This window comes from Mastomys coucha, unplaced genomic scaffold, assembly GCF_008632895.1.
Source record: "Mastomys coucha isolate ucsf_1 unplaced genomic scaffold, UCSF_Mcou_1 pScaffold18, whole genome shotgun sequence".
NCBI classification, from domain to species: Eukaryota; Metazoa; Chordata; class Mammalia; order Rodentia; family Muridae; genus Mastomys; species Mastomys coucha.
In genome coordinates this window covers 87,037,534-87,056,042 of record NW_022196900.1, presented here as the reverse complement: position 1 = coordinate 87,056,042, position 18,509 = coordinate 87,037,534, and the positions used below count along the sequence as shown (strand labels likewise).

At 53.2% G+C, this 18,509-nt stretch overlaps 1 protein-coding gene across 2 annotated transcripts in view; it reads right to left on the bottom strand.

The window, feature by feature from the left end:
- Sdc3 (syndecan 3) overlaps nt 1-15,689 on the bottom strand; it is a 33,434-nt gene extending 17,745 nt beyond the window's left edge. Inside the window, exon 1 of one of the 2 annotated variants that reach the window (XM_031378859.1) lies at nt 15,404-15,689. In XM_031378859.1, coding sequence (XP_031234719.1) covers nt 15,404-15,535 — 132 coding nt within the window. In that variant the 5' untranslated portion in view covers nt 15,536-15,689. Of the gene's footprint in view, nt 1-10,125; nt 10,146-15,403 lie in introns of those variants that run through there. The other variant, XM_031378860.1, reaches the window with a different exon arrangement.
- Between the last annotated feature and the right edge of the window lie 2,820 nt (nt 15,690-18,509).

Genomic DNA, 18,509 nt, shown 5'->3' with positions numbered 1-18,509 from the left:
GAGCTCTTGTCCGCTGCCATCCCAAGCTTTTTACCTTGTCCGCTGTACCACCCCATAGACACCTGAGGAATGCAGGGAGCACAGTGCTCAGAGAGCAGCCTGCTTAGGAAGCTAGGGGAAGCGACCTCAGGCCCCCTCAGGTGGTACATCAAAACAGCAAGGCCACTTTCAAAGAGCAGCAGCTTTTTCTTCAGAATGGGAAACAGAATGTCTGTATGACCCAGGAACTCTATTGTCTTTTATTTTTGAAACACAAACCCACCAGGGCAGGCAAGAAGGCTCAGCTCGTAAAGGCACTTGCTGCCAAGGCTGAAGATCTGGGTTCGATTTCCAGAGCTCACATGGTGGAAGTCAAGAACAGATTCCCAGAAGTTGCCCTCTGACCTCCTCCACATGCCCAACATAAACAAAAATAAAGAAAGAAAGTGCAATAAAGAACAGAAAAGCGGGGCTGTCTAGAAGAAGCAAAAGTGAATCTACGCTGAGTGCTGACTGCTGACTGGATGTACAGGGCCCCTGCTGGGTATGCACACAAGACACTAGGAGCACCTGTCACCAGATGAACAGTTATTGTGGCACCATGCCGGTGTTCACGTGACCCTTGTTTTTAGCACGCATCACCAGCTGAAAGGATACATAAAGCAGGATCCATTCACATAGAAGAATATTACTCTACAGGCAGTGGTGGTACACGCCTTTAATCTCAGCGCTTGGGAGGCAGAGGCAGGCAGATTTCTGAGTTCGAGGCCAGCCTGGTCTACAGAGTGAGTTCCAGGCTATACAGAGAAACCCTGCCTCAAAAAACCAAAAAAAAAAAAAAAAAAAAAAAAAAAAAAAAAAAAAAAAAAAGAATATTACTCATTGGAAAAAGCTACAACGATAGAAGACACTACCCAGTGCCGTGAGTAAGTAAACCTCTTGCCAAGCATTGTGCTAAGGGACAAAAATCTGTCCTGCAGACCTCACACTGTGTGGCCCCCTGGAGGGAAGTGTCCAGCCTGCTGACTGCTAGCACTGGCCCTCTGGGCACACAGGGGACAATGACATTGGTACAGGCTATCATTTCAGAATGATTTAAAAAAAAAGTTCCAAAGGTGGTGGTGGTGCATGTCTCTAATTCAGCACTTGGGAGGCAGAGGCAGATGGATGGATCTCTGTGAGTTTGAGGCCAGCCTGGTCTACACAGAGAAACCCTATCTTAAAACCCAAAACAAAACACTTAATAAAAACATTATAATAAACTGGAGCACTGGCTGCTCTTCCAGAGGTCCTGAGTTCAAATCCCAGCAACCACATGGTGGCTCACAACCATCTGTAATGAGATCTGATGCCCTCTCCTGGTGTGTCTGAAGACAGCTACAGTGTACTTATATATAATAAATAAATAAATCTTAAAAAAAAAAAAGCATTCTGTCTGGGTAGTGGTGGTGCACACCTTTAATCCCAGCACTTGGGAAGCAGAGGCAGGCAGATTTCTGAGTTCGAGGCCAACCTGGTCTGCAGAGTGAGTTCCGGGACAGCCTGGACTATACAAAGAAACCCTGTCTCGAAAAACAAACAAACAAACAAACAAATAACATTCTGAAATAACCCAGCATGGTAGCACACATCTGTAGAACCCCTCCACGCTACCCCTACTCCTCACCCCCCATTCTCGAACTTTGGAGGTGGAAGCAGGAGGCTCAGGAGTTCAAGGTCATCTTTGGCTCAGAGCAAACTTGAGGCCAGCCTGGACTACTGGAAACCTTGCTTGTTTTCCATTTGTTTGTTTGAAGCCCTAAACTAGGTGATCGTTGCAGCTCCCAATTACAGCAACCTCCACTCTCCTCCTGTGACCCCTGGAGAGTGTACAGAACCTCAGGCAGACGGACCCAGAGCTACTGTGCGATTCCTACAATGCCCTGCAGCCACATGGGGCCCAGCGGTCCTTCCACATCTTGCACCTGGCACCTTGTCTGCATCTCCACTCCTGATGCTGGGGCCTCGAACAAGCATAACAGAGGTCATCTGAAGACCTGCAGGTGACGCAGCGACAGCCCATCTGGTAACAGAGACGTTCCTAAGTGACTTGCACGCACATACAGCATGAGCCCCGTGCCTCCAAGCAGAACTCCGCGTGACAGCTCAGGATTTAACCCGCACACAGAAAGACCCACAATTTGGACTTGATGAACTGTTTTGTTTCTGGAATTTCCTACTTAGTAGTGTCACTCTGGTTGTGGTTGGTTGGTCGTAGGGAGTAAAGCCATGGTTGAGGGAGATGTCTGCACTTTAGGGCATGTGAACAACTATATGAGAAAGGCAGATGCGAATGACTGAGGCTTGGAGGGAGGGAGGAATTTTGGTCACACAGCAGAGCCTGGACTCAAATTTGGAATCTCCAGAGAACTTATTGTGCATCTTTGACACATCTCAGTGCTCCCATTTTGGGGACCAAGCACCCAGAAGAAGCCTCATGGTGGCAGATGGACCCCTGATGTGGAGCCCTCGGGTAAGCAGGACCCAGCCAGGTCTCCCTGTGTCTGCTGGCCACCAATTCTCAAAGGGCCACTGAAGGGTGCAGGTGCAGCTCACATCCAGAGGTCCCCTTGGGAGCCCTGCTAGCTGCCCTAACAACAAGATACAGGCCCAGAGGGGGGCCCCAGAGGCTGGACACAAATCCATCTGTCCCTTACCTTGTGGCTGTCCAGTGTAGCCTCAAGGACAGACAGCCCTGTGGGCTCCAGGATCTGTCCCTCAGCCCTACCCACCTCCACTTGGCTCCCAGGCTGAACCTCTACCAAGCCAGCAGCAGCTGCCAAGCCCCGGGCAGTTTCCGCTCTCTGCTCCCAGACGGAGGCCCCATCTGTCCTGAGGCCTGGCCCAGGCCCCAGCTGCCCGCCTTTGTCTGGCAGGTTCTCAGTGTCCTCTCAGTGACTGGGTGGAGGGAGCATGGAAGACCCCATATGCTGTCCCTACCCTCATCAGCATCCCAAGATGCTTGGGCATACATGTCCTGCCCTCCCCCTTATCCCTCAACATGAGCTCCGAACTGGGCTCAGCGTCCACTCTGCCTTCAAGAACCTTGAGTCCTCTGGCCTCCACTCTGAAGCCCAAAGACAAAGCTGCCACATCCCCTCTACCAAGACTCCTCCCAGGCAAGGCTGCAAGAACTCCCACAACACCTGCCTGGCCCCCTTCCCTACCCTACAGGGAGCCTTCAGTGGGGCAAGGCCAACATAGAGAGGTGGCTGCCTCCAGCCTCAGGAAAGAATGAATGGGGGGGGAGGCAGGGACTAATAAGAGAGTGCAGAAGGAATGAATAAATAAGAGAATAATTAACTGAGGGAGGGAATTGATGAGGAAGGAGATGAGTGGAAATGGAATGAATAAGGGGGATGAATGAATGAATGAATGAGTGAATAAATGAGTGAGTACTGGATGGTCTTGCCCAGGATCCAGCTTGGAAGAAGATAGTGTTAGTGACAGAGGGCCTGAGCTGAAAAGATAGCCACCAACCTGGATGTCAGCCAGTGGGCTGTTGCCAGGGCAGTCTTGCTCACTGAGCCTGGGATGGGGTGGGGATGTCACCTCAGTGGTAGCTGAGACTCCTCCCACCACCATCACACTGGCCACAGTTTGAGGCCACCACCATAAGCTGGCCACATGAGCCCTAATGCTTTCCTCAGTGGAAACAGGAGACAGGGACTGTCCTGTGTACAGAGGGGATCTAGAGGCACAGGTATAAGATGACCTGCCCACTTGACAAGCAAAGGCCCAAGTCACGGCCCTGTCACCTAACCTCCTTCCATCATCCTCAATACACACTGCTATCCATCCAAACTTGGGCAGAGCTGAGGTGGGAAGAATCAAAGACAAGGCTCTGCCTGCATGGTCTTGGGTCCTGGGTAGTGTGGGGACCATAGACCAGCAGCCCACCAGGGAACCATGCTCAACCAGCAGCCATGCACCATGGCGTGGCCTGCTCAGTGCCACCTCCTGCACCATTCTCCTACTAACCAACAATGTCCTCAGTCACCTCCAGGGCCTCCAGCTCAGATCTCCCCTCCACCTGGACAGGCTTCAATCTTAGCTGTACACATGCTAGAGACCCAAAATATGCAGCTGGGCTTCATGTTCCTGCCTCATCAGGATGCTCTAGTAACTGAATCAGGGGGCTTCAATGCTGAAGATTCTGAGTCAGGGGCCACTGCAGACAGGTAGGTACTTAAGTGATGGGAGATGGGCCTCTCTCTAGTAGTTGTCCCTTCCTTGAGGGACACACAGCTCTTGTCTTCACTCCTACCCTGTCAGCAGGCAGAGTTGATGAGTGGCATATAGAACCAGTTCTCAGAAGGGCCCAAGAGTAGCTTTTTGGCAGATGGAAACTGAAGTGCCTCTGGGGGTTGGGCGGGAGACAGAGCTCCCAGAGTCTCCTCTGCCCTTGCCTTAATCTCCCTAAGGAGGCCAGATGACCAGCTGCCCTCCCGCCAGAGCTCTGGACCCTGGGATTAAGACCTGGATTAGGGGCAGGCCTATTCCTGTGAGCACAGCTCCATAGCTGTGCCTGTACAGCACATACACATGTGGCCAGAGGGCTCCTGGGATACTGTGTGTGCATGGGATGGGATCAACTGTGGTTGTGGATGCTGTGAGTCTGAGCCTGTTCCTATGGGCACAAGGGGTCTTAGTACCGTGGGAAGAGGGTCCCTGCCACTTATCTAGGAGTCCTTGCACATCCGTGTCTTCACATGTGTGCATCAGTACATGTGCACATGTATGAGTGCATGTGGAAGCCTAAAGTCGATGCTGGGTTGAGCCTTCCTGCTCCAGCCTTCATGGTTGAAGCAGAGTCTCTTGCTGAACCCAGAGCTCAGTTTGACATGGGAGCATACCACTTGTCCCAGGGACCCCCTTGTGTCGGCCTCATGAGTGTTGGGATGATACACAGGCCACCATGCTCACCCAGCTTTTCCCTGGACTCTGGGTCTTCACATTTGCCCAGCTAGAACTTCAATTACTGAGTGCTCAGCCTGTGTACGCATCTGACCCTCACAACATTGCCACCCCTTCTCCCAACTTCCTCCACCAAAATCCACATGTAGCCACCAGGTTGGGGATGAACCTTAGCAGCTGGGGAAGAGGGAGAGGTGGTCTCTTCTACTCCAGGCTCCTAATCATCAGCTTAGATGCCCAGCAATACCCATAGACACCTGCGTGAAGATGACCTAGTCACTCACCATAGTGTGAGCTCGGACAGAAACATGACCTTAGTAACCGTACATGAGAAAGGGTCACCCAGGGGCCATCACAGCCTCCCGGCCAGGTCTAAAATGATTCATGTGAGAGCAAGATATAACAAGCTTCCCAGCTGCCTCTGGGACAGGACCCTGACCAGCAAGACCAGTGTCTACTGTCCTCAAAGCAGCTTTGGCCTCAAATTCCTTGAGGCTTGTTAAAGGGAGAAATGAGCTCTTGACCAGGAGGTAAAGATTCCCAAAGGGATGTCAATCCCAGCTCTAACCAGACCCTGTCCCTCCAAGGGACAAGACTTCAAGTCCTCACTGAATAACAGGCAGGGATGGGAGAGGTCCTCCATCAGCCAGAGAAGGAGGGAGAGACAGCCTCAGGGAATTGGAGTAGGAGAAAAGAAATGGAGGAAGGAAGAGGAAGGAGGAGCATAGGTGGAGGAGGCGGGAAAGGGTGGCTGAAGGGGACACCTCCAGGTAATCCAGCCCCCAGGGCCCACTTTCAAGGAGTCAAAGCACCGTTGCACACACTCCCACCTCCATGACTACATCTCCCCAGCTGCACTTGCTTCCATCTTCTCCTCAGCTGAGGGGGGGGGGGAAGGGGGGAAGGGGGTTCGTCATACAGGGGAGGGCCAGGGAGAAAAGACAAGGTGTTAGGGTGAGAAGAACCAGAAATAAATCAAAATGAGGATGTGTGAAAATGGGGAAAAGAAACAATACAGCAATGTCAGACCAGGGGAAAAAACGAAATGGAGATGTGTGAGTTGGCCTGGGAGATGATGTCATTGGGGGGGGGGAGGAAGGTAACAGCTGCAACAGTGTATCCAAGACAGGGCTCCCCAGACGGGAGTGTAACAATGTAACCCTGTGGGGAGCCAGACAAGAAGCAATGAAGCAGGACCTGGGCTTGGCAAAGAATCCTAATGTTGGGAAAGAGCAGGGCCTGGGAATCTAGTAGAGGTAGCACCAAAGGAGGGTTCCCTCTGTTTTTGGCAGCTAGGAAGAAAAGCCACCTGAGCTGGGCTTTGGAGCATGAGTAGAAGTTCACTGGAAGGGCAAGAGAGGATATACATAGGTGTGGAAAAAGTCAGACAATGGGGCTGCTCAAGGGGTCTTGGGTGGGGCAAAGTGCAGGACCCACGGGGCAGAGGAACCAGTCTGAAGCTGTGCACCAAAGAACACTGAGAATGGATGTGGCATAGATACTGAGGGACGTGAGAGCACCCAGGGGGCAGCCAGGGGGGCTTCTGGAGACACACAGTGGAACCATGCCTGCACTCTGGGCAAAAATGGAGACTGGTAAAAGACAGAACCTGGTTGTAGGGGGTGGTGGCCACTCTGGGACTCTAGAAGGTTCTTAATCTCATTTTAGGAATCAACTTGCTGTGATGTTGGGTCCTCTGCCACCACCAGTGTCCTCCCCACAAGCCTGGGTTAGCTTCAGCAGGGACAATAATGACAGAGAACCATCCTCATCATTGAAGTCAAGGAGGTCCTGGTCTGAGTCAGCAGCCAGCAGTCACACAAGTTCAGGGACCCGGCAAGACCTTGGCATTTACTTCAGTCTTGATGCAGCACCGGATCCCACAACTTCTCTGCTGCTGGCAGTGTGTGTAATAGATAGGACCCTAGCGGCACACTGCATGGGTTCAAATCCCTACTCAACTCTAATTACCTCTGTGCAAAGTACTTCATCTCTCTGTGCTTCTATCATATTTAAAAAAATGAAGCCGGGCAGTGGTGCCTCATGTCTTTAATCCCAGCACTTGAGAGGCAGAGGCAGGCAGATTTCTGATTTCAAGGCCAGCCTGGCCTACAGAGTGAGTTCCAGGACAGTCAGGGCTACACAGAGAAACCCTGTCTCAAAAAACAAAAACCAGACAACCAAAAACAACAACAACAACAACAACAACAACAACAACAACAAAGAAATGAAAACAATACCTGTGTCTTCCCCACAGGGTTGAGTGTGGTTTTGATGTACCAGGTTTGTATCCACTTCTCCCCTTACAGGCTACACCCTCTGCCGCAGGGCAGAGCAAAGTTCTCGCTTCAAGAGGTGAGCTGTGAGGAGCGTGGGGTCTTCTGCATCAGGGTCTGGGCTGGGTTGGGTGGGGCCAACTATTTAACCCCAGAATGCACTGAGGCACAAAGCCAGAAACCTGGGAGTGGCCACACGATTAGCAACAGGACGGGGACAGAAAAAAGCTTCCATCCCAAAGAGAGGCATGCTTGCCTTCCATGCAAGGCGCTCCCTCCTCCTCCTCTGGCTGGGAATCCTACTGTTCCTCTCTCCACAGCTTGTTCTTCCAATAGACCATGGCCCTTCCTGCTTCTGAGCCTTTGACCACTCTAACCCTCGGTCATCCTCCTAGGACTGGAACCAAGAACACTTCCTTCACAGAGGCCTCTAGGGTCAAACCAACACCTCACTTCCTTGACTCCTTCCTTCTCCATTGTTGGAGCTTCATAAGGTCTAGAGGCAAACACGAGGTGGGGATGGGGTGTATGTGTGTGTGGGGGGGGAGACACACACAGCTCAGACAGGGGCTGTGGGTCCTGTGGGTTTCAGCAGGCAGCTGAGGACAATGACCCAGTGATTAAGACTCCACACCCAGTGTTCTTCCCATCCCTGGGTGGCCTGGATGTGAGTGATCATGTCCCCAGGGTCAGGGAGAGAGGTGGCACTCAGTGTGACCAGAAAGGAAAGGGCCCACCAAGGGCCAAGAGGAACCATGAACAGGACATGTGAAGGGTGTGGGACCCTCGAGGTCAGGCCACCATCCGCTGTGAGGACTGGCTGGCCCAGATCACCACCACCCAATGGCTCCATTTCACAGACAGTTCCAGTTCCCTTTCCCTGGATAAGTTGCTGCAGGAATCACCTCTGAGCCCAGGCAATCTTAGAGGAAGTTGATACTAAAAATAAAACCTGCCACCCTTGTAACTAGTGACTGCTGAGCCAGCTTTGCCTCCCAAAGCCTAATGAACCAGAAGCCACCAGTCCCTTCTCCCTTTTTCTGTGGCTGGGCTGGACTCGCCTTGAGTGGATGGAAGTGGGTTCCAGCCCTATTTCCACAAATTTCACATCCTCCCGTAGCCATTCACAGCTAGCCAGAGAGGCTGTTCAGACTAATAAGCCCCCAGTATGGGCCCTGCATACAGTAGGCGCCCAATAAAGACTGCTGCACCAACAGAGCAGTCCGTCATCAGGATGCAGGAGCTGTACCCAAGCCCTCACCACGGTGTGCTCTACTTGGTGGCCCAGGGCCCCAGGCAAGCACCCAGAAGAACTATATTCACCTTGGCAGACCTCTTGCTGCCCTGATAGGGTAAGATAGGGTGTCGTGACATCCCACAGACTGTGCTGAGGACCCAGAGGTACCTAGTGCCTAGCAGAACCCTGCATGTTCCGACCACTGTCCCTGCAACTGTCATCCCCGCCACCGTCTGCCTCCACCCCTCAAAGGCAGGATGCGGGTGGGATTCAGACACAGGCTCTGTGCCCCAGGTAAGGCAATGACATCATTCAAGAGAAAAGGACAGATGGACACCCACAGCTGCCACACCCTGGAGACGTGAGCCTGTCATGGGCACCACCAGGTACCCAGAGCAGAAGCCAGCAGCTCCCCTACTCCCAAGGATTCCTTAGCTGTCCCCCAGACCTGAAGCTGGAAGGAAGGAGAAACTAAAGAACCATCAAGACCTCCTCCTCCCTCCACCCATCCTGGTGCCAGCCATGGCCACTGGTGATTGATCGAACTGGCAATCAGCCAGCTGCAATTAGACTCCCAGATGTCACCGGTACCATTTCTATATGACTCTTCCAGCCTGGCTAGGAGCTGAGGTGGGGATGGTAGGGTGGGGTTGTGGGGTCCACAGGGCAAGGAGAGGGTGCAGGATGCTCCAGAGGCTCAGGTACAGTCCACCCACCCTTGAAGGTGTGACACAACATCAGCCACTCGGAGCAGAGCTCCAAAGTAGGACTGAGGCAGCCAGGCATAGACTCCATGTCTTCTTGGTATGTGTGGGCACTGGTAGATATCTGTCCACCCCAGAGCCATGATACCAGTCTCCTAGAGAGGCTGGAAGGCTCCGTGAGCCAGTCACCTGTCACTGCACAAGGTACCACCATGTTTGGGCAAGGTACAGGTCACCCACTGAGAGGGACTGGCTGAGGGTGGCCATCTCTACAGGACCCTCCCACTCCTGTGGCTCCTAAACGTTAGCCAGGCCTAGGGGACCAACAGAGCATAACCAAGTGCTCTGGGTTAGAGGACCGTGGCTGTGTGGGCCACAACTGCTCAGATTCCGCAAACACCACCCTGCCCAGGGATTTGCACGCAGGCAATCTGATCTTCTGGGAGTCCCAGGGCTATGGGGTCTGAGCAGTAGATAGATAGGTCTACCTGCCTCCAGCCTGCACTCCCAGGAACAGAATTCCCAGAAACTCAGCACCATGGAGCCTAGGAAATACTTTGCCTAATCTGGCCTAAATCCAGCCAGCTGCAATTGGGCGTCCTAACCCAAGTTCTACTTGGGGCCCCAGGGCTCTGTTTCAGGCTGTTCAGACCTGGCTCCCACACTCTGTAGGGAAATTCTGGCCCTGTTTCCAGACAGCAGCTCCTTAGTAAGACCAAGAGGGCAGGAGAGAAGAGGAAAAAAAAAAACAAAAAACAAAAAACCCAACAACAACAAAAGCCTGGGCAGTTTATAGCAAGATGCTAATCTAACAGTTGCAGGGGCAACCACTCCCTGTTCATTTCATATCTTAACTCCTAAGTCTCCCCCTGCTCCCACCCCATTCCCTGAAATAAACAGGCTCAGAGAGGCTGGGCTAATGTGCCCAGATCACACAGCAAGAAACTAGAAACAGCAGGATTTCAACCCTTACCATTTAGCGTAGAGGTCTCTGCTCTTCTATTTCAGGTTCACCTTCAGATTCAGTGCCCCCCCACACACACTCAACAGACACAGCACCAAGGTGTGGGTGGGAAGACATGCTCTGACCCTTCAGCAGGGGGAATTAAGGGTATGTAAGGCCAGCAAGATGTCCCCAGCCTGCCACCCTCAGCCACCAGGTGAGAAAGGTGCTAGATCATTTGTGGTGGTCTCCATTCTCCCACAGCTAGTCTCTGCCCACCCTCAGCCACGGCTGCTCAGACTCCCCTCTGTAATCACCCTCTTCCTGTTTGATACTCAGACCAGGCCTGGTCTGTGGGAGTGGGGGAGGGGAACGGCCACCCCTCTGGCTAGGGGCCTGCATCTGGAGTGAGGGGCCGGAAGTGAAGGCTGCCCAGCCTCCCGGAATCTTGGAAGGCTAGGAGCCAAGGCAAATGGGAGGGTGACGGGAGAAGGGGGGGGAGCAGTCAATAAGGCTAATGTTCCCAGGACATTTTGTGGAACAGAGATCTGAAGGGCCCAGGTGATCACCAGCCTAGCTCTTGCTCTGGTTGCTGTGGGAGCCAGGAGGGGGTGGTGAAAATAAGGGGCCAGCCCCCAGGCAGTGTCCCGCTTGGTCATCCTGCCCCTAGACACAAAATTACAGGGCTTCACAAAGCTGGGCTGAAGCCCAGAGCCACAACCTCATGGTCATGGCCAGACTTGGTGGTGACAGTGTCACCACAGGCCCGCCCTAAGCAGCCCCCTGGCGCCTCCCAGTCCACGACCAAAACCCTGAATATGGAAGATCCCCACCCACCTCACCAACTGATCCCTCCACACAGGAGCAGAGTCCCTGACCCAGCTGCATTTTCTGTGTTTCTATGCACAGGTCCCACTGCCCAGAGTGGCCTCCGGTACCCCCAGAAGAAGCTCAAGGTCTGTCAAGAAAGTCCTGTGACCTCCCTCATCCTGTCTTAGACCTTGTGAGTCACTCCCTCTCTGCTGTCAGGACAGAGAGAAAGTGAGGAGGGTCAGAGAGCTGGTGCTCAGAAGGGAAGGCTGAGGCAAGGATCTGGGCTCCTAACAGTTTTCTAGGGATAGAGGGTAGAGGAGGGGTGCAAAGGCAGACTTGGTCACCTGTGCAGAGGCAGGCATGGCTCATGCCTTATACCCAAAGGCTATGGATCTTTAGCCCCTTATCATCCGAGATTCTAAAAGCTTCCTGCCCTGTGCTCATGTGACCCAACACAAGGTCCTCAAACTCTATATTTTTTTATTTGTGTGTGTGTGTGTGTGTCGGGGGTGGTTCTCTGTGAAGCCCTGGGTATCCTGAAACTCACTTTGTAGACCAGGCTAGCCTTGAACTTAGAGGTCCATCTGCCTCTGCCTCCTGAGTGCTGGGATTAAAGGCGGGCGCCACCACTGTCCTGTGCACACCTCCCTTACAAAGTTCCTCCAGCCTGTTCCCAGAACCTTAGAGTCACTCCTTGGCAGGTGACAGGGACCTGTGAATTGGGAGAGGAAGCCCCTAGGAAAGTTCCTCTCCAGTTAGCTGCTTGTTACAACCCCCAAGACTTACAGCAGAATGAAATGGGAGCAGGGACAGCATCTATGATGAGATGGGGGAACTACTAAATGGTAGCCAAGAGGAGACAATGTGGCACTTGCCTATCATCCCAACAATCAGGAGGTTGAGGCAGGAAAACAAAAAAAACAAAAACAAAAACAAAAACAAAATCACAAGATCAAGGGCTAGCCTGGGCTATCCAGTAAGACTTGGTCTCAAAAATTTATTTTAATCCCAGCACTTTGGAGACAGAGGCAGGCAGATCTCTGAGTTTGAGACTAGCCTGGTCTACAGAGTGAGTCCTGGAATAGTCAACACTACACAGAGAAACTCTGTCTTGGGGAAAAAAAAAACCTAATTAATAAATACGTAACTTGGGAGATAAGGAGATCCCAGAGAGGTGAAGTATGTAAGCTCACGGAGTATGAGGGCTTAGACTAGAACTGAGGCCCAGGCCTAGAGCCAGCCTGGCCCCAACTCAAAACAGCGAATGTCTGGCTATGTGACTCTGAGTGTCTCTGTGGCTCATTTCCTCATCCTTTATACAGGAATCCTGGTTATTTCTAAGACTGTCCTGCACACATCCTACATTCCGCCACACAGAACGCTGGGGACAGGGTGTCAGAACTGCCAGCACTCAGCCTGGAACTGTGGCGCCTACCTGGAATCCTCCTCAGCCTGTCCGCAGCTGGCCCAGAGGCTAGGCAGCTTGGAAAGGTAGAGTGGGGGCAGTTTCCAAGAGCCTTCCTTCTCCCGAAAGAAGCAGGTGGTCCCTCCCACCAGCCCATCCACAGCTGTCCGGCTTTAAGAGGCTTAAAGAGAGCAGAGAGCTTCAGGTCCAAACCAACAACCCTGAAAATTCAACCCTGTTTCTATAGGTGATGATGGATAGGGTGTGGAGGGTTAGACAGGCTGCTGTGGCGAACCCTGTCAGCTTAGCTCAGAAGGCCTCTTCTTCAGGAAGTCTCCACAGCTTCCTCCAAGAAGGGCTATCACCAGTGAAACATGGTGTACTCCAACTCCTGGGAGGGAGGGGCTGAGCCTGACACTGTCTAATGCACAGAGAGGGTCTTGACATAGAGGACAGCGTTACCCAAATCACACAGCAAGTATCTGCTCCTGGTGCCCAGCAGCCCAGAAGTCAGGAGGACTCTGGGTTATGGCGCCTCTGAATCCCTTTGCTTACTACGGTGCCCAGCCTGGAATAGTCCCCAGCTTTTCATTTCTATAGTGAGGTCACCAGTCTGGAAATGCAAAAGGAAAGGGTTGCTGGATGCCAGGAGCAAGCCTTACCTGCCACCTCACACCTTAACTTTCCCCCCCAAAAAAAAAGGTAACTCTGACAATAGAACAGGGCACAGTGACTCATGTCTGTAATCCCAGCACTTGGGAAGTAGGAGGGTAGGGAGTTCAAGATCATTCTTGTTTATGTAGCAAGTTTGAGGCTAGCCTGAGCTACACGAGACACTGCCCCTACCCCTGCCCAAAAGGAATCTGCATGTACCAAGCACTATGGCTATGCTTTCGCTCTTTGCTCCGTCTTAGAGAGAAAGGAAACCAAGGCACAGGGCAGTTAGGTCACTTCCACGAAGTCACAGAGCCACAAATCAGTTGAATCACATCCCTGACAGCAGACTGAATGGCATCTATGGTCACTCCCAGATCTGGATCTTTAAAGGACATTCTCCCAAGGCTATACTTTCTAGTGTCCCCACATTCCATGCCACTCTGGGAGTCACTTAACCAGAGCAGCTGTGGTGGCCTGAGGTCCTCAGAGCCCTAGACAGTCAGTCTCTTAGCACAGAAGCCTCAAATCTGTAGGTCAGGACACACCCCCAACTTGCCAGCCACAGCCTGGATCAAACCAGCTTTCTCCTCCCTGGAGTCCCATTCCCCTGATCCTGTGCCCTCCCAGACTGGTAAAAAGACCCAGGGTCTTCCAGTTTCTCCCCTACTGAGCCAACCACTGTCAGTCCCTTGCTGTGAAAGGCTGACACCAGAGACCATTCCTGGAACCACCAGCTGTGCTTCCTCTGGTCTGGCCTTCCCTCCTCTCTGAGAGCATCACCCTTTAACCCTTAGCTTGCCAGGCCAGGTAACAGGGCAGAGCCCTTCCTCTCCAGCCCCAGCCCTTCCCTGGGAGGACAGCATTCGTACAGAGAGAACACCACTTGAGACCCGTCTCTACCAAACACTCTCTCCCCTCGCTCAGCCAGACCCACCACCTGGGCATGTCACTCAGCATTGGTCTGAAGCACGCCAGCCCCACTTTGCCCTTACACCTGCCTGGTTGAAGCCCTACTATGTGCTGGGTCCTCAAAATCTCCCTGGATCCTTTCCCTACAGGTAGACTGTGTATTATATTCTTCCTAGGGACAGTACCTCCAGTGGAGCCACTTGTCCACACCCTTTGTACTCACACCAAAATCCCCTTAAAGGTGCTTCTGTGTTCACTCTTCCTCCCGGTAGGGCACCCTTAGTCCATCTTAGCGGAGGGGAAAGCTGGGCCTCAGAGGAGCAGTCAGCTAGCTCAAGACCTCAGCGTGAATGGGTGGTGGTCCTCACTGGACTTTGAAACCAGGTCTTTGATGTCAAGGGTAATTTTCTATAATGCTGCTGAAAAGTAGTTCCCTCTGCCAGTGTGGGTAGAGCTGCCTTTCGCTCGGGGGCCTCTCCCCTCACCCCATCAGGAAAAAAAGAAAAAAGAAAGAAAGAAATGAAAAGAAAAAAAAAGGCAAAGCATGCACTGACCACCAGACACTCTCCTGGGGTCCCCCTCCCCAAAGCTAACAGCCGTCAGGGCAGCTCAGGGTCTTGCCTGCCTCCCTACAACCTGGCCTCCATGCTTAGGAGGGAAGGGGCGTGCCATCCAGCCTGGGCTTTGGTGGTCATCCAAGTGGGTAGGGACAGCCATTGCTCCTGGAGTCAGTCACACAGGGGAGGACTTAGAACTCCCCAGCTCACACAGCCCACATTTAGACACCTGTCAACTCAAAACTCACTTGGGAGCTGGGTTCCTCAGAGCAGGGACCTGGCTCATCCACCTGCAGGACCGACCCTCTTCTTCCCCTTCTGCTAGTGAAACCAGAACCAAGTTCAATCCCATAGCTACTTCGGTTTCTCAAAGGGACAGTCAGGGGTCACCTGGTACCCACCTCTGCCGGCATGCACACCCATGTCTTCTGGGGTGGGAGCTGAGCCAGGCCCACCATCGCCACACACCTGCACACACATGCGTGTGCTTTCACACACTTCCATGGGTCAAAGCACACCCCCCCTCACCCAGCACCAGTACACAGCCTTGGCCGTGGTGGCACACAGCATGCACAATGGGTCACCCTAATGTGGAGTGGGATGCGGATGCCATCCACCCATATGGACAGAGCCTTTCCCGTGCCCACACCCACAGGTGCCCACGCACCCTTCTTAGAAGCAGACACACACACACACACACACACACAGGGTCACCCTCGGTCACCCTCGCGGGTCACCTTCATCGACCCACCCCCTCCTCCTCGGGTGTCCCCAAGGCCCTGCAGGCAGCTTGGATTGGAGTGGGGGTGGGGAGAAGGCGACCCCAGAGGATACCGGACGCACACGCTTCCCGGCGGGGAGGGGACCCCGTGAGACTGGGACACACCCAGCGCGGCACGCACGACGAGGGGACACGCAAAGACACGCGGGGTACACGCTGGGGACCCTGTTGGGGCCCATCACTCACCCCCGCGGCGCGGCCGGCCAGCAGCAGCAGCAGCAGCGGTGGCAGCAACAGCCCGCGGGCCCCGGGCGCATGGGTGGCGGTGTCCACGCGTTGCCCCTGTGCGGTCCCGCGGCGCGGCGGCCCGGGCTTCATGGCGGCCTTTGTTCGCGGCGCGGGCTGCGCGGGACCTGCGCTCGGCTCCTCGGCCGCCGGCTCCGCCTCGCTCGTTCGTTCGTTCGCTCGCTCGCGGCTCCGCGCCCACAGCGGCCGCGCCCGCAGGAAGCGTCGCCGCCGCCGCCGCCGCCGCCGCCACCGCCGCCGCCGCCCCCCGCGCGGGCGGGGCGAGCAGGAGGGCGGGGCCGCGGCGACAGCAGCACGCGACACCGCCCCCGGCCTCAGTTTCCCTCAGCGCGGTGGGGGCGAGGGGCGTGGACGTCTGCCCCCTAACTGTGGATCCGCGGAGCACGCTGTGTGCCAGCCGCGGGAGAACCTGCTCCTCCAGACAGCACCCTGGGTCTCTCCGCTCCCAGCAGGGTGATATCAGAGGACCCCTAGCCTGGGGTCCCCCTTGTCCTCCTGAGCTTCTCCTTGACCTGTTTGCCTGAGAGACACTGGCTACAGCCCCTAGCACCGTGAGTTCAGGAAGCAGGGGCTTGGGTCAGCTCCAGGCACGCGTGGGGAGTACCAGCACGCGTCTCTCTCCACACACGTTGGTGAAGTCACCAGTTTCCTATTCACAGGGGCTCAGTTGCACCAAGGGGTCTCGGGGGAGGCTGGTAAGGGTAGGCGTTGGTTAGTTAGCTTGGGAGCTGAGCAGGACACCCTCGATGTCCCTGCGATCAGCACTAGCCATTTGATGGCCACGTGTCCTTGGAAAGAAACCCAGAGCATGAAGCTCAGTACCATATAAGGCAGAGTGTGAGATGGGCTCCCCAGAGGGAGTGAGAGGCTGGGGCATCACAGGTATGCAAGCCTGCTTAGCTAACCTCAGTAGACTTCATGAGAGGAGGGAGGGGCCCGTCCACTCTGTGGTTTATAGATGGCTGAGAAAGAGTCAAGCCTGAGTAGTAGATGTCTGTAATTCACCAGGTAGGAAGCTGAGGCAGGGGGATCTCATAGCCTGAGCTACATACTGAGTCTCTGTCTTTACAAAAATAAGAGGGGGAGGGAGAACTGGAGATAGATACAGCATATTACTTAAGGATATAAGTAAGGGCAGTTCCCGGTACCCACATCAGGCAAGTCACCAACTACCTGTAACTCCAGCTTCCGAGGATCCAAAACCTTTAGCCTCCAAGGACACCTGCATTCATGTGCACGTATGGCACACATGCCCTAATGTGCACACATACACATGAATAATAAAAACAAATCTTTTAAAAATAATAAAAATAAATGTTGATTTTTTTTTTTCTTTTAGAAGATGGGCTTCCAGGCTGACCTTGAATTTGCGATGTAACTGAGTATGACCTTGAACATCTGATCCTCCTACCTCCATCATATCCAATTTCTGCCGTGCTAAGAACCGAACCTAGGGCTTTATGCAGAGCAGCATTGCTCCACCAGCTGAGCTACATCCCCAGGCCCTCAAAAACAGTCTTTGAAATCAATCCCATTCGATGTATTTTGGCATTTGAAGCTAAGACACCTTGAAAAATAGGACAGGAAAAGATTGGCCTGCCGAGGAGTCAGGAACTGGCTTTATCACTAGCGTAGTCCGGGGCTGAGGGACCCTAGCTCTGGGTTAAGCAAGTGCCTAAGTTCAAATCCTTGTTTGTATAACTTTGCCTCTCTGAACCTATTCCCCAGTGTCTGATGGAAATGATGACCATATGGGTTTCACTTATTCATTCAACAAACATATTGAATGCCTTGTGTACACCAGCTCAGGGATCAGGCTGAGAAATTTTTGTGAGCTCTTCCTTTTCATATACTGGGAGTTCAACCAATGTGGTTGGGACCGGTTCTGAGGTGCTCCCAATCGTTTAGCAGGGATCAAGAAGGAGACCCAAGGAGTGGCATGTCAACTTGGTGCAAAGACAGCTGAACAGCTGGATTTGACTGACAGATAAAGTACTGAGCTGCCCATGCTGGGAGGCAAGCAAGACTCAGAGTGTTGCCCAAAGGAGCCTACCAAGTTGCCAGGGAGCATGGCCCAGCCTTGCCTTCCTCGTTTGGCAAATCCCCTTCACTGAGATTCCCCTCAGAAAACCTTGTGGGGAATCTTTGGCTAGGAGCGCCACCTGCTGCTTATTTTAGGTTTAGCACAGACAGTTGGGAATCAGACGCGCGTAAATCCCTGGTACATCACAGGTCACCCTGCCTGTACCACCATGTGTCCTTACCACACCCCCAGAACACGAATGTCTCCTTCCCTGTGCTGTCCTCATCCAAACAGACTCCAGAAACTTTGTCCAGCCACAGGTCACCTGGCAAAGACTTCCTATCATAAACAGCCCTGACCACACCCACCCCATCTTCAACAGTTCTTCTGTCTTTCCTAGAACTGGGAAAATCCAGATTTTCAATGGACAACCGCAAGGATCTAGCTAGGCCGCCTGTCCTCCACTCTTCTCTCTGACAGGACACCACCCCCATTTTTCAGAGCTGAAGAAGAACTGGGCAGTTGTCAAGATGACACACGCTGGAGTCACCAGGGAAGAAGGAACCTCCGTTGAAAAAATGCCTACATCAGCTTAGCCCGTAGACAGATGGGGGGGTGTTTACTCGATTAATGATTGAGAATGTGGAAGAGCCCAGTGCACTGTGAAGAGTGTGATCCTTTTGCAGGTGTATAAGCAAGCAGGTAGAGAGATGGCTCAGTGATTAAGAGCATTGGCTGCTCTTCTAGAAGACCTGGGTTCAATTCCCAGCACCCACAAGGTAACTCACAACTGCCTGTAACTCCAGTTCCTGAGGATCTGATGTCCTCATCTGGCCTCCTTGGGCACAAACGTGCACACATGTATAAGCAGGCAAAGCACTCTTACACATAAAAAAATAATAATAAATCTTTAAGCCAGGTGGTGCTGACATGACTTTAATCCCAGACACTCAGGAGGCAGAGGCAGACAGACTTCTGATTTAAGGCCTGCCTGGTCTACAGAGTGAGTTCCAGGTCAGGTAA